The 22,749-nt window shown below is 38.0% G+C and overlaps 7 protein-coding genes across 14 annotated transcripts; 3 read left to right on the top strand and 4 right to left on the bottom strand.

The window, feature by feature from the left end:
* Window positions 1-816: 816 nt before the first annotated feature.
* On the bottom strand, window positions 817-4,514 carry LOC104762268 (U-box domain-containing protein 52). Of its 2 annotated transcripts, none has more exons than XM_087497973.1 (9): window positions 4,369-4,514; window positions 4,048-4,267; window positions 3,815-3,936; window positions 3,405-3,714; window positions 2,885-3,324; window positions 2,611-2,712; window positions 2,096-2,524; window positions 1,251-2,009; window positions 817-1,158 (listed from the first exon to the last, which is right to left on the bottom strand). In XM_087497973.1, the coding sequence occupies exons 2-9, from the start codon at window positions 4,250-4,252 to the stop codon at window positions 976-978; spliced, it is 2,550 nt and encodes an 849-aa protein (XP_087354099.1). In that variant the 5' UTR covers window positions 4,253-4,267; window positions 4,369-4,514; the 3' UTR covers window positions 817-975. The 2 variants fall into 2 exon arrangements, with proteins under 2 accessions (XP_087354099.1, XP_010483826.2); XM_010485524.3 differs by having other exon boundaries at window positions 4,048-4,261.
* On the bottom strand, window positions 4,373-7,839 carry LOC104762269 (putative isoaspartyl peptidase/L-asparaginase 3). 7 transcript variants are annotated; one of them, XM_010485528.3, is made up of 8 exons: window positions 7,652-7,839; window positions 7,106-7,277; window positions 6,946-7,010; window positions 6,451-6,846; window positions 6,307-6,365; window positions 6,011-6,115; window positions 5,544-5,768; window positions 4,373-4,514 (listed from the first exon to the last, which is right to left on the bottom strand). In XM_010485528.3, the coding sequence occupies exons 1-7, from the start codon at window positions 7,712-7,714 to the stop codon at window positions 5,549-5,551; spliced, it is 1,080 nt and encodes a 359-aa protein (XP_010483830.1). In that variant the 5' UTR covers window positions 7,715-7,839; the 3' UTR covers window positions 4,373-4,514; window positions 5,544-5,548. The 7 variants fall into 7 exon arrangements, with proteins under 7 accessions (XP_010483830.1, XP_010483828.1, XP_010483832.1 ...); XM_010485527.3 differs by lacking the exon at window positions 4,373-4,514 and adding an exon at window positions 5,365-5,431; XM_087497975.1 differs by lacking the exon at window positions 4,373-4,514 and adding an exon at window positions 5,365-5,431 and having other exon boundaries at window positions 7,112-7,277; window positions 7,652-7,820.
* A 138-nt stretch (window positions 7,840-7,977) lies between these two features.
* On the bottom strand, window positions 7,978-10,777 carry LOC104762267 (putative Rho GTPase-activating protein At5g61530). Its single transcript, XM_087497974.1, has 10 exons — window positions 10,517-10,777; window positions 10,141-10,231; window positions 9,794-10,056; window positions 9,634-9,696; window positions 9,536-9,554; window positions 9,252-9,350; window positions 9,083-9,160; window positions 8,754-8,998; window positions 8,453-8,609; window positions 7,978-8,369 (listed from the first exon to the last, which is right to left on the bottom strand). Exons 2-10 carry the CDS (start codon window positions 10,199-10,201, stop codon window positions 8,224-8,226), a joined length of 1,131 nt encoding a protein of 376 aa, XP_087354100.1. The 5' UTR covers window positions 10,202-10,231; window positions 10,517-10,777; the 3' UTR covers window positions 7,978-8,223.
* Window positions 10,778-11,385: 608 nt separating this feature from the next.
* LOC104762266 (sugar transport protein 3) lies at window positions 11,386-13,703 on the top strand. The gene is made up of 3 exons (XM_010485522.3): window positions 11,386-11,778; window positions 12,043-12,374; window positions 12,474-13,703. The coding sequence occupies exons 1-3, from the start codon at window positions 11,634-11,636 to the stop codon at window positions 13,545-13,547; spliced, it is 1,551 nt and encodes a 516-aa protein (XP_010483824.1). The 5' UTR covers window positions 11,386-11,633; the 3' UTR covers window positions 13,548-13,703.
* An 80-nt stretch (window positions 13,704-13,783) lies between these two features.
* LOC104762265 (uncharacterized) lies at window positions 13,784-15,950 on the top strand. Its single transcript, XM_087497971.1, has 5 exons — window positions 13,784-14,104; window positions 14,540-14,681; window positions 14,771-14,997; window positions 15,170-15,427; window positions 15,516-15,950. Exons 1-5 carry the CDS (start codon window positions 13,838-13,840, stop codon window positions 15,819-15,821), a joined length of 1,200 nt encoding a protein of 399 aa, XP_087354097.1. The 5' UTR covers window positions 13,784-13,837; the 3' UTR covers window positions 15,822-15,950.
* A 35-nt stretch (window positions 15,951-15,985) lies between these two features.
* Window positions 15,986-18,811, top strand: LOC104763620 (autophagy-related protein 3). Its single transcript, XM_087497972.1, has 10 exons — window positions 15,986-16,306; window positions 16,799-16,869; window positions 16,943-17,059; window positions 17,147-17,310; window positions 17,551-17,636; window positions 17,757-17,808; window positions 17,908-17,973; window positions 18,098-18,225; window positions 18,304-18,406; window positions 18,523-18,811. The coding sequence occupies exons 1-9, from the start codon at window positions 16,146-16,148 to the stop codon at window positions 18,398-18,400; spliced, it is 942 nt and encodes a 313-aa protein (XP_087354098.1). The 5' UTR covers window positions 15,986-16,145; the 3' UTR covers window positions 18,401-18,406; window positions 18,523-18,811.
* Window positions 18,763-20,261, bottom strand: LOC104762264 (uncharacterized). Its single transcript, XM_010485518.3, has 4 exons — window positions 19,721-20,261; window positions 19,485-19,653; window positions 19,302-19,386; window positions 18,763-19,213 (listed from the first exon to the last, which is right to left on the bottom strand). The coding sequence occupies exons 1-4, from the start codon at window positions 19,987-19,989 to the stop codon at window positions 18,951-18,953; spliced, it is 786 nt and encodes a 261-aa protein (XP_010483820.1). The 5' UTR covers window positions 19,990-20,261; the 3' UTR covers window positions 18,763-18,950.
* Window positions 20,262-22,749: the final 2,488 nt, after the last annotated feature.

Below are 22,749 nucleotides of genomic sequence, written 5' to 3'. Positions count from 1 at the left end.
GGACGTACACTCCAAATTTTTCATATTTTAAGCACAAATATGTACCATCAAACTTTTGAATCTCAAGTACGAATATTCACCGTTTTAACATTGAGATTGGCCGTGGTGTAATGAATGGATGTCATCATTGTCAAACAAGACGCTTGACCTACTCATGAATCATAATATATATGAAAAAAACCAACATGATGCTAGTTCTTGATAAAAAAAAAAATTGAAAATCTTAGTAGACATTATACGTTACTTTCTTCAGAGAGTTATGCAAAAACTCAAAACATAAGTATGAAACAGAGATAAATAAATAAAACCGCATTATTTTTCATTGGATTACCTGTGGATGTCTTTATAGTCGATTCCAATACGAAGGTAATACATGTGGTACTTTTTAGCATTTATTATGTGCATTCAATAGCATTTAAAGTTCGACGAAATAGCCGGTGATAGTTATCTTATCTGAGATGCGGATGTTAATTAGAAGAAAACACAAAATTATGCGTTTGATTAATACAGTTCTAACTTTAAATTTTGATGATGTGAATTTTTTGACCCTTCAGTAGTGGACGTGTTTGACATGAGTTGTAGTAGGTGCGTTGTTCTATCTGCTACGGATGGTCCAAAACCTACATATCAGTTCTATTTGGACTAAAACGAGTTTATTTTGTTGACTGGAAATTTGTAGTATAAATGGTTTGTATTACTGTCAATATCATGTTTATAATTCGAATTCAGTTTATTCAACATTTGTTTTAGCTAACATAAATATTAGAAATATATAGAATTTGGAAACATGAGACAGATTCCAGAACACAAGAAAACTAAATCAAAAGACATTTTTTTCTCTCTATATTGTTGTAATCTTGTAATCTCATCACACAAAAGAAAAATCCCCGGAACAGAGAGAAACACACAAAACAAGATTAGAGTAGTAACACATTAAACGAATCCATCGTACTTATTTGTTGAGTCTCTTTCTCACTATTGTTCATTAGATTTCCACTCCATGATTGCTGAGTAAAGTGTGTAATTAGCAAGAAGGTTCTTGTTAGGCAATGGAAGGTTCGTTACCGGCGACGTATCTTTCTCTCTCAGCCATTCCTCGATAGCTTCTCGATCGTACGTGTATCCATCCGCAGCCACGCACGGCTCGTTCATCACTCCCTGTTTTCAACACCACAAAATTAGGTTAAAATCAGAAAAGAGTATTTCTTGTGTTACAAGTAATTAGTCACGGTTTTAGGGTTTATTATTACCTTGATGAGTGGACAAATGAAGTGAGATGGAGGACCAGACAGAGTCCTCGAGAGAGAGTTTTGAGCTTTGTCGACGACTTTCCTAAGCCGCTCCAAAGCTGGGATGATCTGATCTTTAAGATCCGGTCTGTCTCTGCGTCTCAGTTCCGTACAACACAGTCCCAGAGCAGCTAACTCACGAGTCTCACTAATAGGCCAAGTCCCAGCTTTTACATCCAACAAAGCCATAAACTCAGCATCGTCCCCAATCGCTTCTTCCACCATATGAGTAATCGCTATAGCCGGTTTCGCCGTTATCAGCTGTAAAATCACAACCCCTAGAGAGTACACATCTGATTTAGGTGAGATAATCCCGGTCCGCTGATACTCAGGGTCGATGTAACAGAGCGTTCCCACGGGACTTGTTTTCTTGAAGACTGTTAGTTTAGAAGCTGCGTCGTCTTGGTTAACCATTGTGGAGAGACCAACGTCTCCGAGTTTGCTGACGAAGTTGTGGTCAAGCAAGATGTTTCCTGGTTTGAGGTCGCGGTGAATGATGGGTCTAGGCTTGGATTTGTGGAGGAAGACGAGCGCGGAAGCTACTTCCAAAGAGATCCTAAAACGCTCGAACCAAGGGATTGGAGGAGTGTCGTTCACTAGCATCAACCGGTCATCTAAGCTTCCGTTGTCCATGTACTCGTAGACGAGACAGCCTCGTTCGGGACATGCCCCGAGGAGGAGGACTAGGTGAGGATGTCGGATTTTGCTCAAGATCTCAAGCTGTCAAAAGAGAAACACCAAACATTTAGACAACATTGGCTTCATCCTATAGATGTTTGCTCAATAATATATACAGATCTTCTAACCTCTTGATCAAACTGTTTAGAGAGCTGAGTTTCTCCTGCGTGAAGGACCTTAACAGCGCCTGTCGTGTGATGCAGATTACATTTGTATACGGTTCCATAGGCTCCGATTCCAATCTTGAGATTTTCCGCGAAGTCAGAAGTCGCTGCTGCGATTTCTTCCCAGGTATAATGTTGGTATTGGATCCCGGGAGAGACGAGAGAAGCCTGGAGCTTATCTTTCTCTCTAGCGTCACGCTCTGCTTTGATCTCAGCTTCTCTTCTATGTAAAGCCTCTTTCATCATGAGTTCTTTAACCTTCTCTGCTTCCTTCATCGCCTCTTCGTACCTTTGCTTCTCCTTTGATGCTGTATCTTTCGCTACTTCTTCCATTTCCTTTAGCTCCACAAGCTTCTCGGATTCCATGAACCGCCGCTGGTTTAGCTCAGTTAGCTGCAACCAAATCAGGAACACAAAAATCTTAACAAAAAGCAAAAAAACGCCAAGGTCTATATGTGGCTCAAGAATTTGAATGAAACCTTATTCGAAGCATCCACAGTCTCGGTTTGAGCCATGGCATACATCTCCTGAACATGTTTCAGCTCAGCTCTCAGCTTCTCAATCTCAAAGCTCAGATTTACCTACACAATCAGATTCAGTTTTAGTTTTGAACCAAAACATGTTCTGCCTCTCTAGAGATACACAATCAAAGATCAAGACTCTGATTCAGCTAAACAATATGGTGACTCTAGACTCTGACTCTCAATTCTTGACACCAGAGACAGAATCAAGAAAGAAGACAAATCAGTTTACCTGGTTATCAGTCACGGAATGGACACTGAGGAGTCCATCAGACATGTTAGAGGCACAATGAGAAACAAAAGAATAGTTCTCAGGAACCACTGCACCCCAATCCATATTAGCTAGCTCGTGGTTGTTGCTCGAAGACGAGCTCATGATCTCTCTCCGATCCTCGTGATCTCTCCATTTAGAAGCCCAGCTCATCGCGTGATACGCATCTGTTCCCATTGGAAACGAGGCACTGAAGCTCTCATCCTTATTCTTCTTCCCTTCATTACCGCTTTGTACAATCTCCATCCCTCTCCCTCTAGATACTTCCTCTTGGTCATTCTCACTAGAACTCGTCTCCATTTGAACCACCGCGCTGGTGCTCATCGAATGTTTTGGTGCAGGAAAAAAAGGAGAGACTCGGGATTGAGCTTCCGAAACAAACGAGAGAAAGTCTTGGTACTCTGTTTTCGAGTTTTTACAAATCAGAAAACTGACAGTTTTAAAGACTTAAAGTTTCAATTTAATTGATGTCACCACTTACCAGAAGGGAGTCTAGGACTATCAGTGGAGCCACTCGTTGAACTGCTTCTCTCGGTTCTTTCGAATCGTATGCTTCCGCTAGCGTCTGATTCAGAAGCACGCACGGAAGCTAGTTTACCCTTAGAGACCACATAGACTGTGCAGAATCTCGGGACAGCTGTTGCTATCATAGATGACATATCGATCTTTCTTGAGAAGAATCCGCGAAGAGACATTCCTATGACGAGTTTGGTGACTCCTGTTCCAGCGATCTCTTCCGCTATCGCAGCTACAGGCTCGTGTGATTCCAGCACCAAAATCTCTACATGCACCTTTTTTTTTTTTTGTTCCATATGATACAAATTCAGATTTTGGGGAAAACAGAACAAAATAAAGAGAGTTTTAGATTTAATCCTTGAGACAGAATCATACCTTTCTCCTTTCGAACATTTTCTTGTATGGACGTAGCATCTCGTTTGTGTGCCAATCCACTTCTTGTCTGTAAGCTGATACTACATCGTCTCTAAGCTCTGACACAGATATCGCATTCCCCACTGAAATCGAACCATATCCAATATAAGAACGACTCATTCCTTGTAACCAAAACATTGATATTTTTCATAAATTATAAGAAATTCTCTGAGTCTTCTTAAGTCAATACTTACTTGGGGTAGGGATGTAAGTGACAGGAGGACGAACATAGAGCAATTTGAAATCAGAGAAGCCTTCAGGTACGAACTTCTCAAGAGCCCAAAATGCAACGTATTTGCTCTTCTTCTTTCCATTAATGGCTACCGCTACAACAGGAGATGGTGGAGGAGGTAGAGACAAGTGTTCGCTTAACGCTCTTGCTACTTTTTTCTCTTCCATTGTTTAATCCTGAAACTTAAAAACAGTGTTTCAGAGTTTGCGATAGAGTTGAGAAGATTTTAGATGTAAACGTAACAGAGCTGTTACAATGGAGATTCAGGCAGAACAGAGCTTACCGTCTAGTTCTGTTCAAGCAGAGGACGAAGGAAGAACCCTAAGGTTGGTGATCTTAGGACATTTTCTTAAGAAGAAATAATTGACGGAGAAGGAAGGATTAGGACACAAGCAAGCACGTTGTTGCCGCCACAATCCCCCATTTATACTGTTTGTATAGTCAGCTCACTAATTAATTATTTTATCTTCATACATTCAAACAATAATACAAGACATTTTCTCTGTTTTAATTTTCTTTGGAATTTGATTAGTGAAATAGCTTACTATATCAAAATCGTTATATTCGCTTTTACGTTGGTATATACCTCGGGTTGCAGTTTATGTAGTAAAATAAACAAAGTCAAACATATAAAATATTCAAACATAAATTCTTTAGAAAAAAATAAAAGGAAAACAATATGTCGAGATATCGGGATAAATGAACTACAATAATCTTTTTTAAAACATAGATGTTAAAATGAAAAAAAAAAAAAAAAAAACTTTGAATCCATCAAAAAGAAAAATGACTTTAACATTGGTTTCTCAAAATAATTGAAATTTAGAACATACACTTATTATTTAGTTTGAGTTTATGGACTAAAATCATTAGATAATGAGATCAAGCTTGAAATGATAAGATGTCAATCTTAGGATTTAGTTGCCTACATGATTCTCCTCAGTTTTTGTCACGTCTTATTTTTTTTTTTTTAACTAATTTCTTAACTTTATGATAATAATAATAGTAATAATAATACAAAAATTATACTAACATACAATTAAAAAAAATTGCAACAACTCGATATAGAATCGAAAAGGATATACCTAGGAATTCTCCTATTTTATTTATGCGCTCGTGTAATCAATGAAATTACAGAGAAAGTCAACTATTGTTCATATGTTTTGTTGTTTACTGAGAAAAACATATTTCCTTAGTTTCTGTCTGATCAATTCAGACAGATCCCAGAACAGAGTTTCCTATGTTTTTTTTTCTTTAGCAAAAGCAAAAGAATACTTCGGGATACTCCAAACAAGCTTGCCATTCGGTATTTCCATACGTGAACGTCGTGCCGTATCTTTATTTACAAACTACAATGAGTTTTTATCAACCTTTCTATCCTATTATAGTATTATTGATCCATAACCAAATTTCAGGAAACTGAGTTTCATAAAGATTAGTAGTATAGTAGATACAATTTACCGGTTTCAAGGAAGCACTGTGAAGACTTGAACATCGTCCATGTCAGGGTTCTGGACTGAGTACTGAAACGTCCAGCCATGGCAAGCTCCTGCGTGAGACCCGTTCTTGTCAACAGCTACTACGGCTCCCACGAAATCTGTAAACTTCCTTGTGATTCTCGAGATTGCGTCTTTAGCAGCTTCTTCTGGTTTCATTCCTTGTCTCATACTCTCCACGACTTGGTAACTAAACCTCAACCAAGAAGAAGAAAATTTATAATAAGTTTGATTTAACACATGAGCAAGATAATAAGCCTTTTAACTTTTACATGTCATACACACTCAAGATTCAATTTTAGAGCCACAAGAATTAGACGAGATTCATTAGTGACCTTCACCGAGAGAAACCTATCTTGGTCATTAGATTGCATTAAAGATAGGAACAAAAAACAAAAGTGTTCTTTTGTTAAAGGAGATTGGGTAGTTTACCAAGGGAGGAAGCGCATCATGGTGTCACCATCTCCAGTTGCACCACATCCACCTACTTCATCATCAGCATAGGCTGATGAACCGACAATAGGTCCATCACCAACCCTGTGTTTCACAATCAAGGCTTCAAGTTTTCAGTCGAATCTTTACATGATATAAGGATTAAGTAACCTATATTGATAACACATGAAATCCATTTTGGGCATATTTTTCAAACATTTCGAACAATTAGGAGGCAAATGAGATAGATAGGGTTGGTTTAGGTCAGAGACAATGGTCGGTTTAAACAGCATTACCTTCCAGGAATCTTGAATGTGGCTCCATTGGTCGATGTCCCAACAGCTATATGTCCCATCTATTGGAAGACTTACACTCAGAAAGTCAGAATTTCTCATCATGGAATCAAAAATGTATAGAGAATGTAACTGAACTCATCTTACTTTGTCAATGACAGCCATCGATATGGTATCGTGATTGTGAGGACCAACAAGAGGAGGTCTATACTCAATCTTTCCCATCTCGCAAGATTCAGTGCGTTTTTCTCCAGAAACAGTCATAGCACCATTGTTTGGCTTGTACGGTCCACAGTCATTATCAGGGACTACGTTCTTCCTGAAATTGGGCTGACATCGATTCTCTTTCCAGTCCGACCACTTCTTTACGGATTCAGGGGAGCTTAGGTTCATGGGTCCAGGAAGACCCATGGAGATTGCAAAGGCTGATGCTCCTTCTCCAGCCAGCAACGTGTGTTGAGAGTATTTCATCACTAGATTTGCAGCTCTAATACCGTCTTTAACATACCGCATTGCAGCAACAGCTCCAACCTCCATGGTCACCTATGAATGTCCTTAGCATAACCCAAAAAATGTGAGTCCATTCTTCAAGATCTTGATTCGAATGGGACTTATATAGCGAGATACTGATGAATTCATTACCCCATCCATAACTAAAGCATCAATCATGGTCTCACCATTCTCATTTGGACTTCCACCAGGCCCAACTATCAATACCAACAAAGTGAATTTTCACTTTCAGAGAGTAAACATTACAGAGAAGTAAATTCAAAAGATAGCACCAAGATGACAGCCCCCAAACCTGTACCGTCACAGCGAAGTTCCTCACAAGCAGAACAACCTTCCACAACAGCTTCTACTGCAGAGCTCCCATTATCAACTGCTCTCCAAGCGGCTCTAACAGCTTCAAGAAAAGGCCAAGTACTCACCACTACAGGAAACTTGTCAGATCTCACCAATTCCGCTTCAGCTACCTGAAACCAACCATTCATAGATAAACCCAGTTTGTTATACGAGAAATTTCCAAGTCTAGAAAAAAAAAAGTTTAATACGGATTCTGATGATTTAGGCATTGAATGAAACATTGATCAGTATTCAGTAGTACCCAAAAGTTAATTCAATAAGTATATCAAAGTCCAGCACACAAACAAACAGCAAGTGATTCGATTTAGCAAAAAGCACTCAAATTTAGCAAAATCTAGCGTCCGAAACTAGAAAATCAGAGATATATCCCCACCAAGAAGTAGACAACCCAATATACGGGATCCACCCAAGTCTTAAAAGAGATCAAAGATCCGATTTTTCTTTCCCAGTTCCAATTGGCTTGAGATTTTCAGATAGCGCTTACCGTTAGTGGAGGCAGTAACAGAAGAAGAGTACAGACCAAAGTCAAAGGATCGCTTCTCGCCATGGGTGTGACTCTGTGAGCTCAAGAAGCTACAGAAACGACAAATGTCTGCTACGTTTTGACTCTAGAGGTCCATTGGCCGTCTCTAGTCTCTACTCATGAGTCAACATGTTCGGTTTAATCGGTTTTGGTTTCATTTGGATTTTAACTAACCGATTTGTTAACCAGCGGTTTATCTAATTGGAGCTTTAGCGTCAAACTTTCAGCCAAGTCAGGTTACGTCCGGTGGTTGCTTTCTATGATAAGGAAACAATCCGAATTCTTGATTTCTTATAAGAAAAACTTATCTTTTTAAATCATCAGTTTCTAAAGTCTAAAACTTGTTACAGAATAACCAATGTGAAACGAAAGCTTATTTACTGAAATCACTAGTCAAATCAATCATCATCCAGATCAAAATGCATATGTTCTTGTAACGGTTATCTTCTTCTGGTTCAGTTCGGAAATTGTGGAATCATGAAAGGAACTGGCGACTTGAGAGAAAGACTGGTTTATTAAACCCTTTTTTGTTTTCACCTCCATATAGTCTCGTCTGCATCCGTGAAAATCGCATTGTGATGTTCAATTAGGCACTGCACAACCTCGACAGCTCCAAAATCAACTTGAACGATATCATCTAGAGAGATTGATGAAGATGCATCTAGACCTTCTCCTTCGTCTGTCAACAACCATGAAAGATATTAATGACCATAATAGAACTTTTTAATTCAAATGATAAACGTTTAAGAATTTTGTGTTTACCTGAGAGCAAGTCCCATGGAGTAGCAGTTTCAAAGTCGTTACTTTTCTTAGGACTCCTCGACGGGCGTCTCCAGTATTCCCGGTACGATTCAGGCCTTTTGTCTTCCCGCCACATGATCACAGGAGCCATCTCCATAGCTAGGCTATGCGAATCCATCTGACAAAATGCAAACAAATGATTTCTCAATATTTAGATTACATATTTGATTCCTGAATATTGGAAGTTTATGAGAATCTAGAATCAGATATTAGTGTTAGTTTCTTACTATTTTGAGTGACTATAGATAAAGGAAATTCTTACCTTGTTAAGTAGTGATTTCTGGCTTACACGAAGCAATAGCGCTGTTATGAACTCCAATGTATTATAGTTCGCATTGGAAAGCTTTTGGAGGGACTTTTTCATTCTGTGTACGCTTGACCTTGCATCTTTGATTTCATTATAAAGCTCAAAAGTAGTTAGTGGTGTCGGAAGGCTAGCAAGATAGTACTTCATGAGTGCAGCGACATCAACTGGATTCACACCCTCAGGTATTGACGCTCTAGGATCTGCCAAACAAGTGATTAAACTAAAATAAAATTTTTCCCTGAGCCATGAGTGTCGAAAAGAAAAGTTGTTGGAATGTTGGTTACCTTGATTGTACGTAGAAACCAATTGATGAATCAACTTTTTGTCTCCTTCGGCTTTGAACAAGCTCGGTGAATTAAGTCCTGAAAAATATACCACATTGATAAACTGATGTGAGAAGGTATGATGAGCTATAATAAAAGCCTTAGGCGTGATTGGTCAAAACATTATTACCTGTTAGTATGAGATAATCTGCGCATTTAGTCAGTATAAATGGAATAGGCCTGCTTGACTCCTGCCGCTGGACAGTGTTTTCAATCGCAACACCAAACACTGAGCGCCAAAAAAAAAAATCATATAGTGTTACCCTATTTTCCAACAAGCCGAGGGAATCTTAATCACTAATAGCCATCTCAAGAAAAAGGATAAATCGGAGACCATAGACCATAAAATTTCCGATTAACCAAGGTTCATAAACCGTTTAATCTCATAAATCGCAATGGTCAGCATTATCTTACCATCTGAGCTGGCAACTCCCTGCAGATTATAAAGAACATATATTAGAGACCAAACTCAGATCAACGGCATACAGTAATCACATGTCAGAATCAAATACCTTCTTCCACCTTTCTATATCCGTCAAAATGGTCTTGCTCTTTTGCGCAGTCTTTTTGGCCGCCTAAAGAGAAAACAAAGATCAGAGTATTAAGCTGTCAGAACTTAGAAAGTGAAACTAAAAACACATTCTTGTCGAGAGTAAATTCGAGAAGCTATACCTCTTCCACTTTAATCTTTCCAACAGAAACCTTTTCCTTAGTCTCAGTTATACCCTTCCTGACCAAAGTCCCGGTTGTGGCAGCAGCTGTTATGAGGTGTTCTTGCACAGCATGTCTAGTTGCAGGCTGCTGAAGAATAGCCCACCGGCTTTTAAACATCGTGCCAACTCTTTCTGCAACATCAGTAACATTCACTTTCGCATCCTTAGCTACTTCCCCCACAAAACTACCAGCTGATTGCCTGGCTTCCCTAAGCTTCGTTCCTAATTCAGTAAAAAACATAGTAAGCTTTCCACCCAAACACACACACACATACACAAAAGGAGAGAGGTTAGTAACAATCAAACCTGATGAAGAAAAGAATCCACTAGTCTTCTCTTGCCATTGTTGTGAGATTAGAGAAGGCATTTTCCAATATACCAAAACCTTCTTTTGGTTCTGAAAAAGTAAAACAACTCTCATAAGCGTTATCATCATCGGTGTAATCAATTTCATAATTCATCTAAAAATCGTAGACTCCATTTCATCTTTCTACTACAGAAGACTAAAAAACCTTAAAACCTCAGATTAATAACGAATTCAACGTCAACGATTAAAAAAAAAATCAAGTCTTTTAACTGCAAAAGGGGATAACATTATAGGAACACAAACCCTAATTTATATTATCAAACCAATCAATCAATCAAAAGAACAAACTGAACAAAAGCAAACCGATCATCAAACCTTTGAAAAACCCCAGAAAAAAATCGAGATATGTGATGAATTGAATCGAACTAAAAACCCCACAATTCCTAGATACGATCAACGACGACGAAGACGAGAGAGAGTCCGCGATACGATGAAGAAAAAAAGGGAATTGATCTCGCACTCCAGGAGAACAAAAGAAGGTTCCACCTTTTTTAATTTCCCCCTGGAGAGAGCAGATATTAGAAAAAAAAAAAAAAAAAAAAAAAAAAACCGTCTTTGAATTTTGAAAGTCTTCCTTTCAAGTTTCCTTTTTTTTCTATTTTTCTTCGTCACAGGCTGGTGACGGTAACAAATGTGTTGTAGGTGCCACGTGTATCTAGTTTTCTCTTACATAATAGGTCTTGAAATTATTTACTTCTCCTTTATCTTCTTTTATCATCTCAATTGTGACTTAACCTTTCTAGTTTGACACTTTATCCCCTTGATGTTATTCCTAGTGAAATACAAATTAGACTAAAGATTTTTTATTTATATAAAGCAGTTCCATTTATGCCATAAATTAGTTTTTGATAAAAATTTATTTTTGAAGTTATTTTACATGATTGATATTTGATAGTATCAACTTCATTCCACATACCCATGAAAATGATGGTTTTTTTCTTTTCTACATAGTCAAATTTCAAAGCACCATATCAATTACTATTAAGGAATTAAACAATCAAAGTTTGCAACTTGGTACTTGGTAGGTCCAATCTCATCGTAAGAGCTTTATCATCCAATCGTCGAAAAAAGAAAACATAACCATCTCTTTCTTCCTTCTATGTTATTTTTGTTTCTTCAAATAAAACCAAAAAAAAAAAAAAATTATGAAGGTAGACAAAGAAGAAAAATGTGGCTATTGACTTATCTACGCTATGTAAAAGTCTTTCTGCATATGTCTTTTATTGTCCACTTTCGAAATCTCTCATCAGCCAAAACAAAAACAAACAAAAGTTTCCACACTCAAGTCAATTAAAACACACTTCAATTATATGGTCCAACAAGTTAGACATACTAAAAACTAAATATGACATACTAAAAACTAAATTCTAACAATTCACATACCCAATTTGAATATTATTTGTGTTGTGTTTGAGTGTCTCTCTATGTGAACATGGGAGAAGATGAAGAAGAAGAAGCAAGAAAAGAAGCCATGGCTAAATCAGAATCTGGTGGGAAGATAACTTTTTTTGTGGTAGCTTCATGTGTCATGGCCGCCATGGGAGGTGTCATCTTCGGCTATGACCTCGGAGTTTCAGGTTTGTATTCGTATAAACACTTATAGATTCAAGAAAATCCTTTAACAAAAAAAAAAACACTTATAGATTTCGATTGCTTCAACTCAAATATTGTGTTTATGTTTGCGTTTACAAGAAAAAACATATATATATATATATATATATATATATTTTTGAAGTAGAAAACAATTCACTTCAAAATAAAATATTTATGCAAATTGCAATATAAAACGTCAAACGCAAACACTAAATCTAAACATTTTGTAACGATATATCCATGTATAGGTGGAGTGATGTCAATGGGGCCATTTCTGAAAAAATTCTTCCCAAAAGTGTATAAGCTCCAAGAAGAAGATAGAACAAGGAGAAGCAATAACCACTACTGTCTTTTCAATAGCCAACTTCTTACGTCTTTCACATCTTCTCTCTACGTTTCCGGTTTCGTCGCCACTCTACTAGCTTCGTCGGTCACTCGTTCTTGGGGCCGCAAGCCCTCTATATTTCTTGGCGGCTTGGCCTTTCTCGCCGGCTCTGCTCTCGGCGGCTCTGCTCAGAATGTTGCTATGCTCATTATTGCACGTCTCTTGCTCGGTGTTGGAGTTGGATTCGCAAACCAGGTGACAAAAGACATATTGGTTCTAAGTTTTAGAAACAAGAGTTACAGGGGTCAAGTCAATGTTTCACAATCTAATCTTGTTTGTGTTTTTTTTTAACAGTCGGTTCCTCTGTATCTCTCGGAGATGGCGCCGGCGAAATACAGAGGAGCAATCAGTAATGGTTTCCAGCTCTGTATCGGAATTGGATTCTTAACTGCAAATCTAATCAACTACGAAACCCAAAAGATCAAACATGGCTATGGTTGGAGAATCTCTTTAGCCACAGCTGCAATACCGGCTTCAATCCTCACGCTTGGCTCACTCTATCTCCCTGAGACTCCGAATAGTATCATCCAAACCACGGGAGATGTGCGAAAGGCTGAGTTCATGCTTCGCCGTGTCCGTGGAACACAGAATGTTCAAGACGAGCTTACTGATCTCGTCGAAGCTAGTTCTGATTCTGCTACAGATTCAAACGCATTTGTTATATTGCTTCAGAAGAAATATAGGCCTGAGTTAGTGATGGCTTTAGCAATACCTTTCTTTCAGCAAGTTACGGGAATCAACGTTGTTGCTTTCTACGCACCGGTTTTGTTTAGAACCGTTGGGTTCGGAGAGAGTGGTTCGTTGATGTCAACACTCGTGACTGGAATCGTGGGCACAGCTTCGACGTTCTTGTCGATGCTCGTTGTGGACAGAATCGGTAGAAAGACTCTGTTTTTGATTGGTGGGATACAGATGCTTGTGGCACAAGTTACCATCGGTGTGATCATTATGGTGGCTGAGGGTCACAACAACGGGGTGATAGGGGAAGGGTACGGTTACACAGTTGTGGTTTTGGTATGTGTTTACGTATCAGGGTTTGGTTGGTCGTGGGGGCCATTAGGGTGGCTTGTACCGAGCGAGATCTTCCCGTTGGAGATAAGATCTGCTGCACAGAGTGTGACTGTGGCCGTGAGTTTTGTGTTTACTTTTGCGGTGGCTCAAAGCGTACCACCAATGTTGTGTAAATTTCGAGCTGGAATTTTCTTCTTTTATGGAGGGTGGGTGGTTGTGATGACGGTGGCGGTGCAGCTCTTTTTGCCGGAGACTAAGAATGTTCCGATCGAACAGGTGGCTGGACTCTGGGACAAGCATTGGTTTTGGAGGAGAATGACGAAGAAACGTGATATTCAAGAAACCACCATACTTTAGGTCTTCTTAAGCTTAAAATCTCTATTACATATGGTGAAATTGTATATTTTTTTTTATAACAAATCTTTTTTTGCATACTATCCAAATCTATTAAACTAAAACTCTAAAACATTACACATGTTTAAGGTGTAAATTAAGATGGATTCCCATATCCAATTTAAGGTGTGTTTTGTTACATAGTAAAACTAATGGTGAATAATGTATATATATTGAAAGTTAAAGGACACAGATGGGAAAAAGCAAATAAAGTTACTAGGGGCAGAGAAGAAGAAAGAGGGGGCCATAAGAAAATGGCAGCATTGACTCTTCATCACTCTTGTCTTGAAGCGTCTGGACACCTGTCACATCGTCTATATCACTCAAAATTCTCGAGCTTTCCACGATATCTTCTCAAAGATCTCAGCTTTCGTCAAACCCCTGCCGATTTCTCGAGTTTTTTGTTGTCTGAACGCAGCACTGCGTTTGTTGTACGAGCTCTGAGTACAGTCGCGGTGGAAGAGTCACCGGAGAAGAAGATGGTGAAAGGTATTAGGGTTTACGAGCATGGCGGTCCTGAGGTGAGTAAATGTTCAATTTTGAAGTTCCGGGTCGGATTTGGGTCACTGAGATCTTATTGGATTGCGATTGTGTGTGTCTCTATATGCTTCTCTGAATCGAATTTAATTGATTCGAGATTCACCATAACATTTAGTTCCATAACACTAATAGCCTAAGTTGGACTTAGTAAAAAAGATAATCGCATCCGAAAGATCCTGACTTTTTTTGGTGAAACACAATCAAAGTGCTTTCAGCTTTTAGCAATTGGTATTTGAGCTTGAGTCGATATTTGATGGTCATTTATTGTATCACTGATGTGTATTTGAGTTCATGTAGACTCTGCTTTGAAAGTAGATTATGCTATCTTTGATTTTGAAACTGGTAGATTGTTTCTAGCAATCTGTTTGATCTTTATTCTCAGTATTTCATTGAGGTTTTGTTTCTTTTAATGGAAGGTTCTGAAATGGGAAGATGTGGAATTAGGGGAACCAAAGGAGGGTGAGATACGTGTGAAGAACAAGGCGATCGGGCTTAACTTCATTGATGTTTACTTCAGGAAAGGTGTTTACAAGCCAGCTTCAATGCCCTTCACACCAGGTAATGTACATTACTAGAACCTAATGAGAGAAAGGAATAGCAATTTTTTTTTCTTTTTTCTGAACTAATGTGTCATTTGCTTATCATAGGTATGGAGGCTGTTGGAGAGGTGGTAGCTGTTGGCTCGGGATTGACTGGGAGAATGATTGGTGATCTCGTTGCTTACGCTGGAAATCCAATGGGTGCGTATGCTGAGGAACAAATCCTTCCAGCGGATAAAGTGGTTCCTGTTCCTTCATCTATTGATCCTATCGTTGCAGCATCAATCATGCTCAAGGGTATGACTGCGCAGTTTCTCCTTCGCCGTTGCTTCAAGGTTAGCTTTCATCTTGCCTATTTCTGTGAAAAGTTAGAAATTTTGGTGTGAAGTTATACGCAGAAGAAGACCAAAAGCTGGATCTGTGTATTCTTGCCTGTTGAACAGAGTAGAGTTTTATTATATATAGATTCTTGCCTGTTGACTCGAGTCCCTATTTGTATTTGGAAAGGTCGAGAGTGGGCACACAATCCTTGTTCATGCTGCTGCTGGTGGAGTTGGGTCTCTGTTGTGTCAATGGGCAAATGCACTTGGAGCCACTGTCATTGGAACTGTCTCAACTAATGAAAAAGCTGCTCAAGCCAAAGAAGATGGGTGCCACCATGTTATTATGTACAAAAACGAGGATTTTGTTTCCCGGGTCAACGACATTACATCTGGTAAAGGAGTCAATGTTGTTTATGACTCTGTGGGAAAAGACACTTTTAAGGTAATGCCACAGAGCCAGACTGTTTATGTTGTTCCATATTTGGTTTTCTTTTCGGATTTCTCATTGTGAAATTTTTATAAATTTCCAGGGATCATTAGCATGTTTAAAGAGCAGGGGATACATGGTGAGCTTTGGACAATCTTCAGGATCTCCAGATCCGATTCCATTATCTGATCTTGCTCCAAAGTCGCTCTTCTTGACAAGACCTTCCATGATGCAATACAATGAAACTCGGGACGAGCTCTTGGAATGTGCGGGAGAGGTTTTCGCCAACGTTCAATCCGGTATCTTAAAGGCACGTGTGAATCACAAGTACCCGCTGTCTCGAGTCGCTGACGCTCACGCAGATCTTGAGAATAGGTTAACCTCTGGCTCCGTTGTGCTCTTGCCTTGAAAACAAACTTAACGCAAAGATGTTAGTAAACTATCTTTCAATAAGGGCAATGTGATTCCTTTGTAATGAAAAATTCTCAATTGTACTTTCTTGGACCTGAATAAAACAAATAAATTAATGGGGCAAAAACGTAAATAAATGGAAGTACGAGGGCTATTCGAGAAATATATTAAAATATTACTAAGAGGCACTCAAATTTGACGGAATCTATAATTCTCCAGCTTAGGGATTAGGGCTCGCAATCGAATTCTTCTTCTTCGATTCGATAAATTCTTGTTCGATATAAACCACTGATTAGATCCGAATTCATCGCAAGCTCAAAGTATGGTGCTTTCGCAAAAGCTTCATGAAGCATTTAAAGGTACAGTTGAGAGGATCACAGGTCCACGTACGATCTCTGCGTTCAAGGAGAAGGGAGTACTCAGCGTCAGCGAGTTTGTACTCGCCGGAGATAATCTCGTCTCCAAGTGTCCCACCTGGTCCTGGTTAGTTCGAAATTTTGAATCTTTTTTTAATTGAGGATATGGAGAATATACATAGAGAGGCCAATTGTGATTTTGAGTTCGTGAATTTTGTAATCTATGGTTTATGAACTTTGATTCTTGATGAATCCTTGATGAATATGGATGAATGGGTCTCTCTTCGTTGTTCAAAAGTATAGACTTTTATGCAAATTATGTGAGATTGTGATAGGATCAATCAAATTGTGGCTTTTCTGGTGGGAGCAAGTTTACAACTTCCTTGAATGGGACTTTTTTTATATCGTTTTCTGATGTTTGATTATTTTATTGGATCAACTAGTTTTGCTGGGTAATGATGTATATCAAACTCTTATATCTTACTGCTCTATACTATATGTCTATAACAGATTGCTCGTTGCGCTTTATTTTATGACTTCTAGTTCAAACCAATTGGCGAAATCTATGTATTTTCTTAAATAGGTAAGCTTTGACATAATGGCTTTTACTTTTGATTAGGGAATCTGGTGACCCAAGCAAAAGGAAGCCTTACTTGCCCTCGGACAAACAGTTTTTGATTACTAGAAATGGTAAATTTGAAATCTTTAGTTTCTGTTTAGTTTCTGAATGCACATTGTTTGATGGACTTTTTACGGTTGGCAGTACCTTGTCTACGGAGAGCTGCATCTGTGGCAGAGGATTATGAAGCTGCTGGAGGTGAAGTGTTGGTTGATGATGAAGATAATGATGGTTGGCTGGCTACACATGGGAAACCGAAAGGCAAGGAAGATAATGATTTTGTTTTGAGAGATTAAAGCCTCCGAAATTCGATTTTTCCCTGATTTATCTCTTGTATCTTTTCCACAGATAAAGGCAAGGAAGATGAAAACTTGCCATCCATGGATGCCTTGGACATAAATGAGAAAAATGTTATCAAATCAATACCTACGTATTTTGGAGGTGGGGAGGAGGAAGATATTCCAGACATGGAGGAGTTTGATGAGGCTGACAATGTGGTAGAAGATGATCCAGTGAGTTTTTCTTTGCAGTTTGCACTCAGCTTTTTATTGCTCTTTGATAAATGCTTTTAAATTATACACTTGAACTTTCAAAATTTCCTAGGATATTACAGTGAGTTTCAAAGGTTATACTTTGACTCGATTGAACACTGGCCGTGTGTAGCTGTATTTTTACCTTAGGAGCATATTTCCATCTTCCAGTTATTTTGGTCTACCAATAGTTATAATATTTTAATTCCTTCCTCGAGTCAGGCAACTCTTCAGTCAACTTATCTTGTGGCTCATGAACCTGATGACGATAACATTCTCCGAACTCGGACATATGATCTCAGCATAACGTAAGCATCCCGCGTTTCTTTCATATTCAAAGAATGTGTTCCTGCATTTTGACTTGTAGATACTGCTCTCATACTTTTGGCTTAGTGGAGGCAAACTAACAATTCTTCACTATGGTTCAGGTATGATAAGTATTACCAAACTCCTCGTGTTTGGCTGACCGGTTATGATGAGGTTTGCATCTCGTTCATACTTTGTTTAATTCTAAAGTTCTTGGATTTTTGTTGTTTATGTTTCCTGTTATCTACTTAAAAACTATGATGTCTCTTGTAGTCAAGGATGCTGCTACAACCTGAACTTGTAATGGAGGATGTGAGCCAAGACCATGCTCGTAAAACGGTAAAAGAAGACGATCTCAACTGATTCAAATGACTTTTTGTAATGCCACCAAAGTGTTCCCACTTATGTCATAATCTAACCAATGTTCAATATTTTTGTAATCCTCGTTTAAAATATTGCATAGGTCACAATTGAAGATCATCCACATTTGCCTGGGAAACATGCTTCAGTCCATCCATGTCGGCATGGAGCTGTTATGAAGAAAATCATTGATGTATTAATGTCGCGCGGAGTAGAACCTGAAGTTGACAAGTATGTGTTTTTCTTGCAAATAACTCTTATACTAGTTCAATGGGCTTGCTGGTTACATCATTGCTTTTTTTTTGCCAGGTACCTCTTCCTGTTCTTGAAGTTCATGGCATCAGTTATTCCAACAATCGAGTATGATTACACAATGGACTTCGATCTCGGTAGCTCAAGTACCTAATACCAGGTGAGATCCCCTTTCTCGCTGAATATTTCTTTAATATACACAATTACTTGGTGAGTCTCCTACACAAGCTTTTTTCTGAAACTTGGACACACTTTTTGCTTTTGATGTCGTGCTAGATTTAAACAAACAAGAAGCAATCACTGGTTTCATGGATGGCTGGATGGCTCTGCACTGTACATAAAACAGAGTCCTCACTTTCATTTCTCTTCAAAAGAAACTGGTTTAATCACCCGTTTATCTCAAGTTTACGCGGATGAATAGTTTGTGACGATACTCAGAAAACGGGTATATGATCAAAGCCGATTTCGTGTAGCCTAGAAAACGGAATGTGATTTAGTGTGTTTGGTACACTCTTGTTTTGGAAAAGTTGGGTTTAATGTTTCAAATGACGTATTGTGATTGAAATCACTGTTTTTCTTATTACATAAGAGTAAGCATAAGTATCACTTTTCTTCTGCTGCGGTTTCACCCGCAGAAGTTGCGCACTCACAATTGTTGAGCAGACCCGGAAGTATGAGATCATAGTTTGACATGGTAATTTATACTATCTACCTCTCGTCACTCGGGTAACTAAAACGATAAGAAGGACAACAATGGTGAGCAGAACGCTCATCCGAAGTTTCTCCATCACCGGGGCAGCACCTGAAGCTAGCATAACTGTCTCATCTCCAGGAACAACATTGAAGAGGTCAGTGACGTACTTTGTGACTCTCTCCATGGCGTCCATGATTTTGATGGCACTTCTCTCAAACAACTTTCTTATACAACAATTTGGGGCTGAACCAGAGTCTTCTTCTGACCTCTCAACTGCATCATACATCAAGGGAGAAATCTCTTACATAATTATCAATTAGAACCAGAGTGCACTGTAGCGCACTGTATCTTATTTTCTTACCATTGCTTAGTAGCTCCCGGACAACCTCATTGTTCATCACTGCATCCCAGACAGCCCTGTCTGAAGTCAAAGAGATAACCATTCTCTGCAACATTAGACACGACACCAATGTCTCTGTCTCAGTTATTTTGTTTCTCAAAAGTCAAAACCATGAACCTCAAAAGACAGCGAGAAACAGAGAACCTGAACAGAAGGGTCGGTCTGAAACACATGGAAGGCGTCGTAGAGTCTATCCAGCATATAAGGCTGTAGAAGTCTAGTATTACAGAGCTGCAACGGAGGCTCAATCCAATCCACAGACTCCGACTCTGAAACTTGGTCTTCTGATTTCTCATCATCCTCATTGAACATCCTAAAAAGACAAAAGATGAGTACTTTCAATATATCAAAGCAAAGAACTTTTACTTACTAACTCTCACAATTGAAGTGCAGAGAAGGCATCGTCAACTTCGTCAAGCTCCGGAGCATTATCCGTAATAAAATCAACCTCTTTATCTACAGCCACCCATTCATACTCTCCATCCTCTTCACCGTTAGATCCATAACTTGCCTTCACCGGCTCAGATGATGAAACGGACAAAGAAAATGATGGAGACATGGGTGGTTTCTGATTGCCGAGACTGGTCAGCTCAGCATCAGCTCCTTCGAAAGTCTCCAGCTCCTCTCCGCCGTCGATTCTGATTCCCATTTTGGTTTCTTGGTCTGGAAGCTGGAAACGGTGCTTAGATAATTTTTAGTCAATAGAATAGTATTTGTTATTTGGGACGTAACTTCTTTTTTAGACCTCATACTTCTACGATGTTCCAACATTTTGCCGTTTACTTATGTAATTATACATCAATAACCCCAATACTTTTAGAATTGTACTGTTAAAGCCGATTTAAAATTGCAAAGCTCACTAGCCGCTCTTGCTGATAAATCAACTGAGAGAAATAGTCCTTGTTCTTAGAAATCCCCATGAGTCTCCTTCAAATTTTTGTGTCACAAGTACTTGATCATGCTGACCCAAGAATCAAGAGTTTTGCCAAACCGGGAGCCAAATCTTTGCTTTGCTATAATAAGGTTTAAGTGGCTGATGAATATTGATTTTATCAAAAAGAAAATATTAGGACGCAAGAAATGTATATAGATTCCAGCAGAGTCATCCAACAATCAAGTTATGACTTATGACAAAGCAAAACACTAACTTATTGACATCTTGTACCAGTTTTGACATAATGTAATATACATATACACGTTTACATACGAGCAATGGAGTTTAAAAATCGACTGTGATTATTGAGAAAAAAAAAAAAAAAAAAAAAAAAAAGAGAGATTAATAGGCATATGGGCTGTCCTCCAATTCCCCCCCCCCCCCCCCCCCCCATTTTCTCCTACATGCAATCATAACATTTTTTATTGTTTTTAATTATGGGAAAAAATAGAAAAGGAAAAGACAAGATTTTGAAATTGAAAATATGATGATTAGGATTGTTGATTTAGGATCCCATGGGAGAAAATACTCATCTATTTTCAAAAAAGTGTGAAACATCTATTTTTTTTCATGAACCAAATGATAACACGTTTTGATATCATAATTTTGTTTTGGTTATTTCATTGGTTCTACCATCTAATCTGCTTAACAACAACTTTGAAAATGTTATGGAGATTTTATAGGGTAATGATACTGCATTATTGTCACTACTTTAAAATATGATCATAACTTCAAGTTAAAGCATCTATGTGCCCACAACACATAAGACAAAATAAAGCATGGGCCATATGTTAATTAAAATTTTGCTCTAATCTGTGTGTGTTTGGTTTGTAAACTAATTCTGAGTGTTTTTAATTACACCAATAACAGAAACTAATTTAACAAACCTTTTTTCATACAGCCAAAAAGAGAGATTTGGTTAGTGGGGATGATCTAGACTACTTAAACTATAGAACAAAACTGACATCTAATTTGGCTTCATCTGAGCAATTTGGAAATTAGTGTCAAATCAATTTTTCTTTTATCTATTTGTTATGAGGTTGACTAAATTTACTTCTTTTCAATTATCTCAGCAAATGTTTTCAAATATCTATATATTCCAACAAAAATGACTATATTGAGGTCTAAGACTAGAAAGTTACGAATAAAATACCTTTTTTTTAATCTAGTACTTAATAAGTGTAGTTATGTTGGCCTGTTGAATTTGCCGTAGTCATGAATTTTTAATAATTAGCTCATTTGATATGAATACGAGATAAGAAACAGTATGTGCTTGATATTCACACTTAGATGACAAATCATTTCATTCTGAACCTAATAATAAAAATCCAAAAGTCTCGTTAACAAATGCCAAATACAATACAAACGGTGCATGGTGTGCTTTTTAAAATAAAAATACAAAGTTACAAACGGTGGTATTTCAAAAAGAAAAATAAATATTTTTTAAAAAATGAGTCACATTTGAAATAACATTGTTATATATAAATAAATGTAAATAGGCTCACTTCCATCAATCGTTTTCTTTCTCTCTTTATTTCATCCTCTTTCTTTACTTTTGAAGAATGTTCAATTCTTTCATCATTCTCTTGTTGAAACTTTTATAATTATATTTCCTTTCTTTCCCACTTTATTTTGTTTGCTTGTCTCGTGTACTTCCAAATCTAAAGATTTCCTCTAAACTCGTATATTTTAACATATACCAAAAAAAAAAAACTTGAATACGATTGCTCTGTTACAAATTTTGAGTACCCGACGAGTGCTACTTTGAACTACAACTCAATTCATACCAAAAAGAAAAAACTAAAGGATGTGTCATTCGTTAATAGATGAAGTTACAACAATACGTGATCAGACAAGGAATTGTCGCTTACATTACCATTACTTACACGGAGACAGTTCTCTTTCACTAAGCGAGATGGTAGTAAACAGGTGTGCAGATGGACTAGATAAAGAGGGTCTAGGATGGTTAACCATGTAAATCACTTAAGACTTGAGAGTGATCAATTAATAAAGATGTTTGTGATGCTTACTTAAAAAAGAGCAAGTTCAGTTGGGGGTAAAACCGTCATATGGCAAAAGGCAAAACATATATACCATACTGTTGTTGCGAAAAAGACACGCGTGGCCAAAAAACACTAACAAAGGAAAAATGTAACGACGCATGCCTCTATACATTTTTTATTTTCATTATTACATTCTGTTAATTTTTCTGAAAGAAAAAATCCCAAAAAAATTAGGACCATTGATCCTATATAGGACGAGTTTGTAACGTATAGCATTCTAATTGAGATGCTGTTCATTTTGGCCTCCGAACTTCGAACTACGTAGAGAGTGATTGTAATTAATTGAACCATAATAGTTTAACAGTACGTATAAGAGAAAATGAATTTACATAAAGTGATTTCAAGATATAGTATAGCAATAATGCAATATATATATGCTCACGTACGTACGGAGCCTTTAAAGATTATATGC

This window comes from Camelina sativa, chromosome 18, assembly GCF_030686135.1.
Source record: "Camelina sativa cultivar CO46 ecotype springtype chromosome 18, ASM3068613v1".
Lineage (NCBI taxonomy): Eukaryota > Viridiplantae > Streptophyta > Magnoliopsida > Brassicales > Brassicaceae > Camelina > Camelina sativa.
This window is presented reverse-complemented; position numbering and strand designations above follow the sequence as displayed.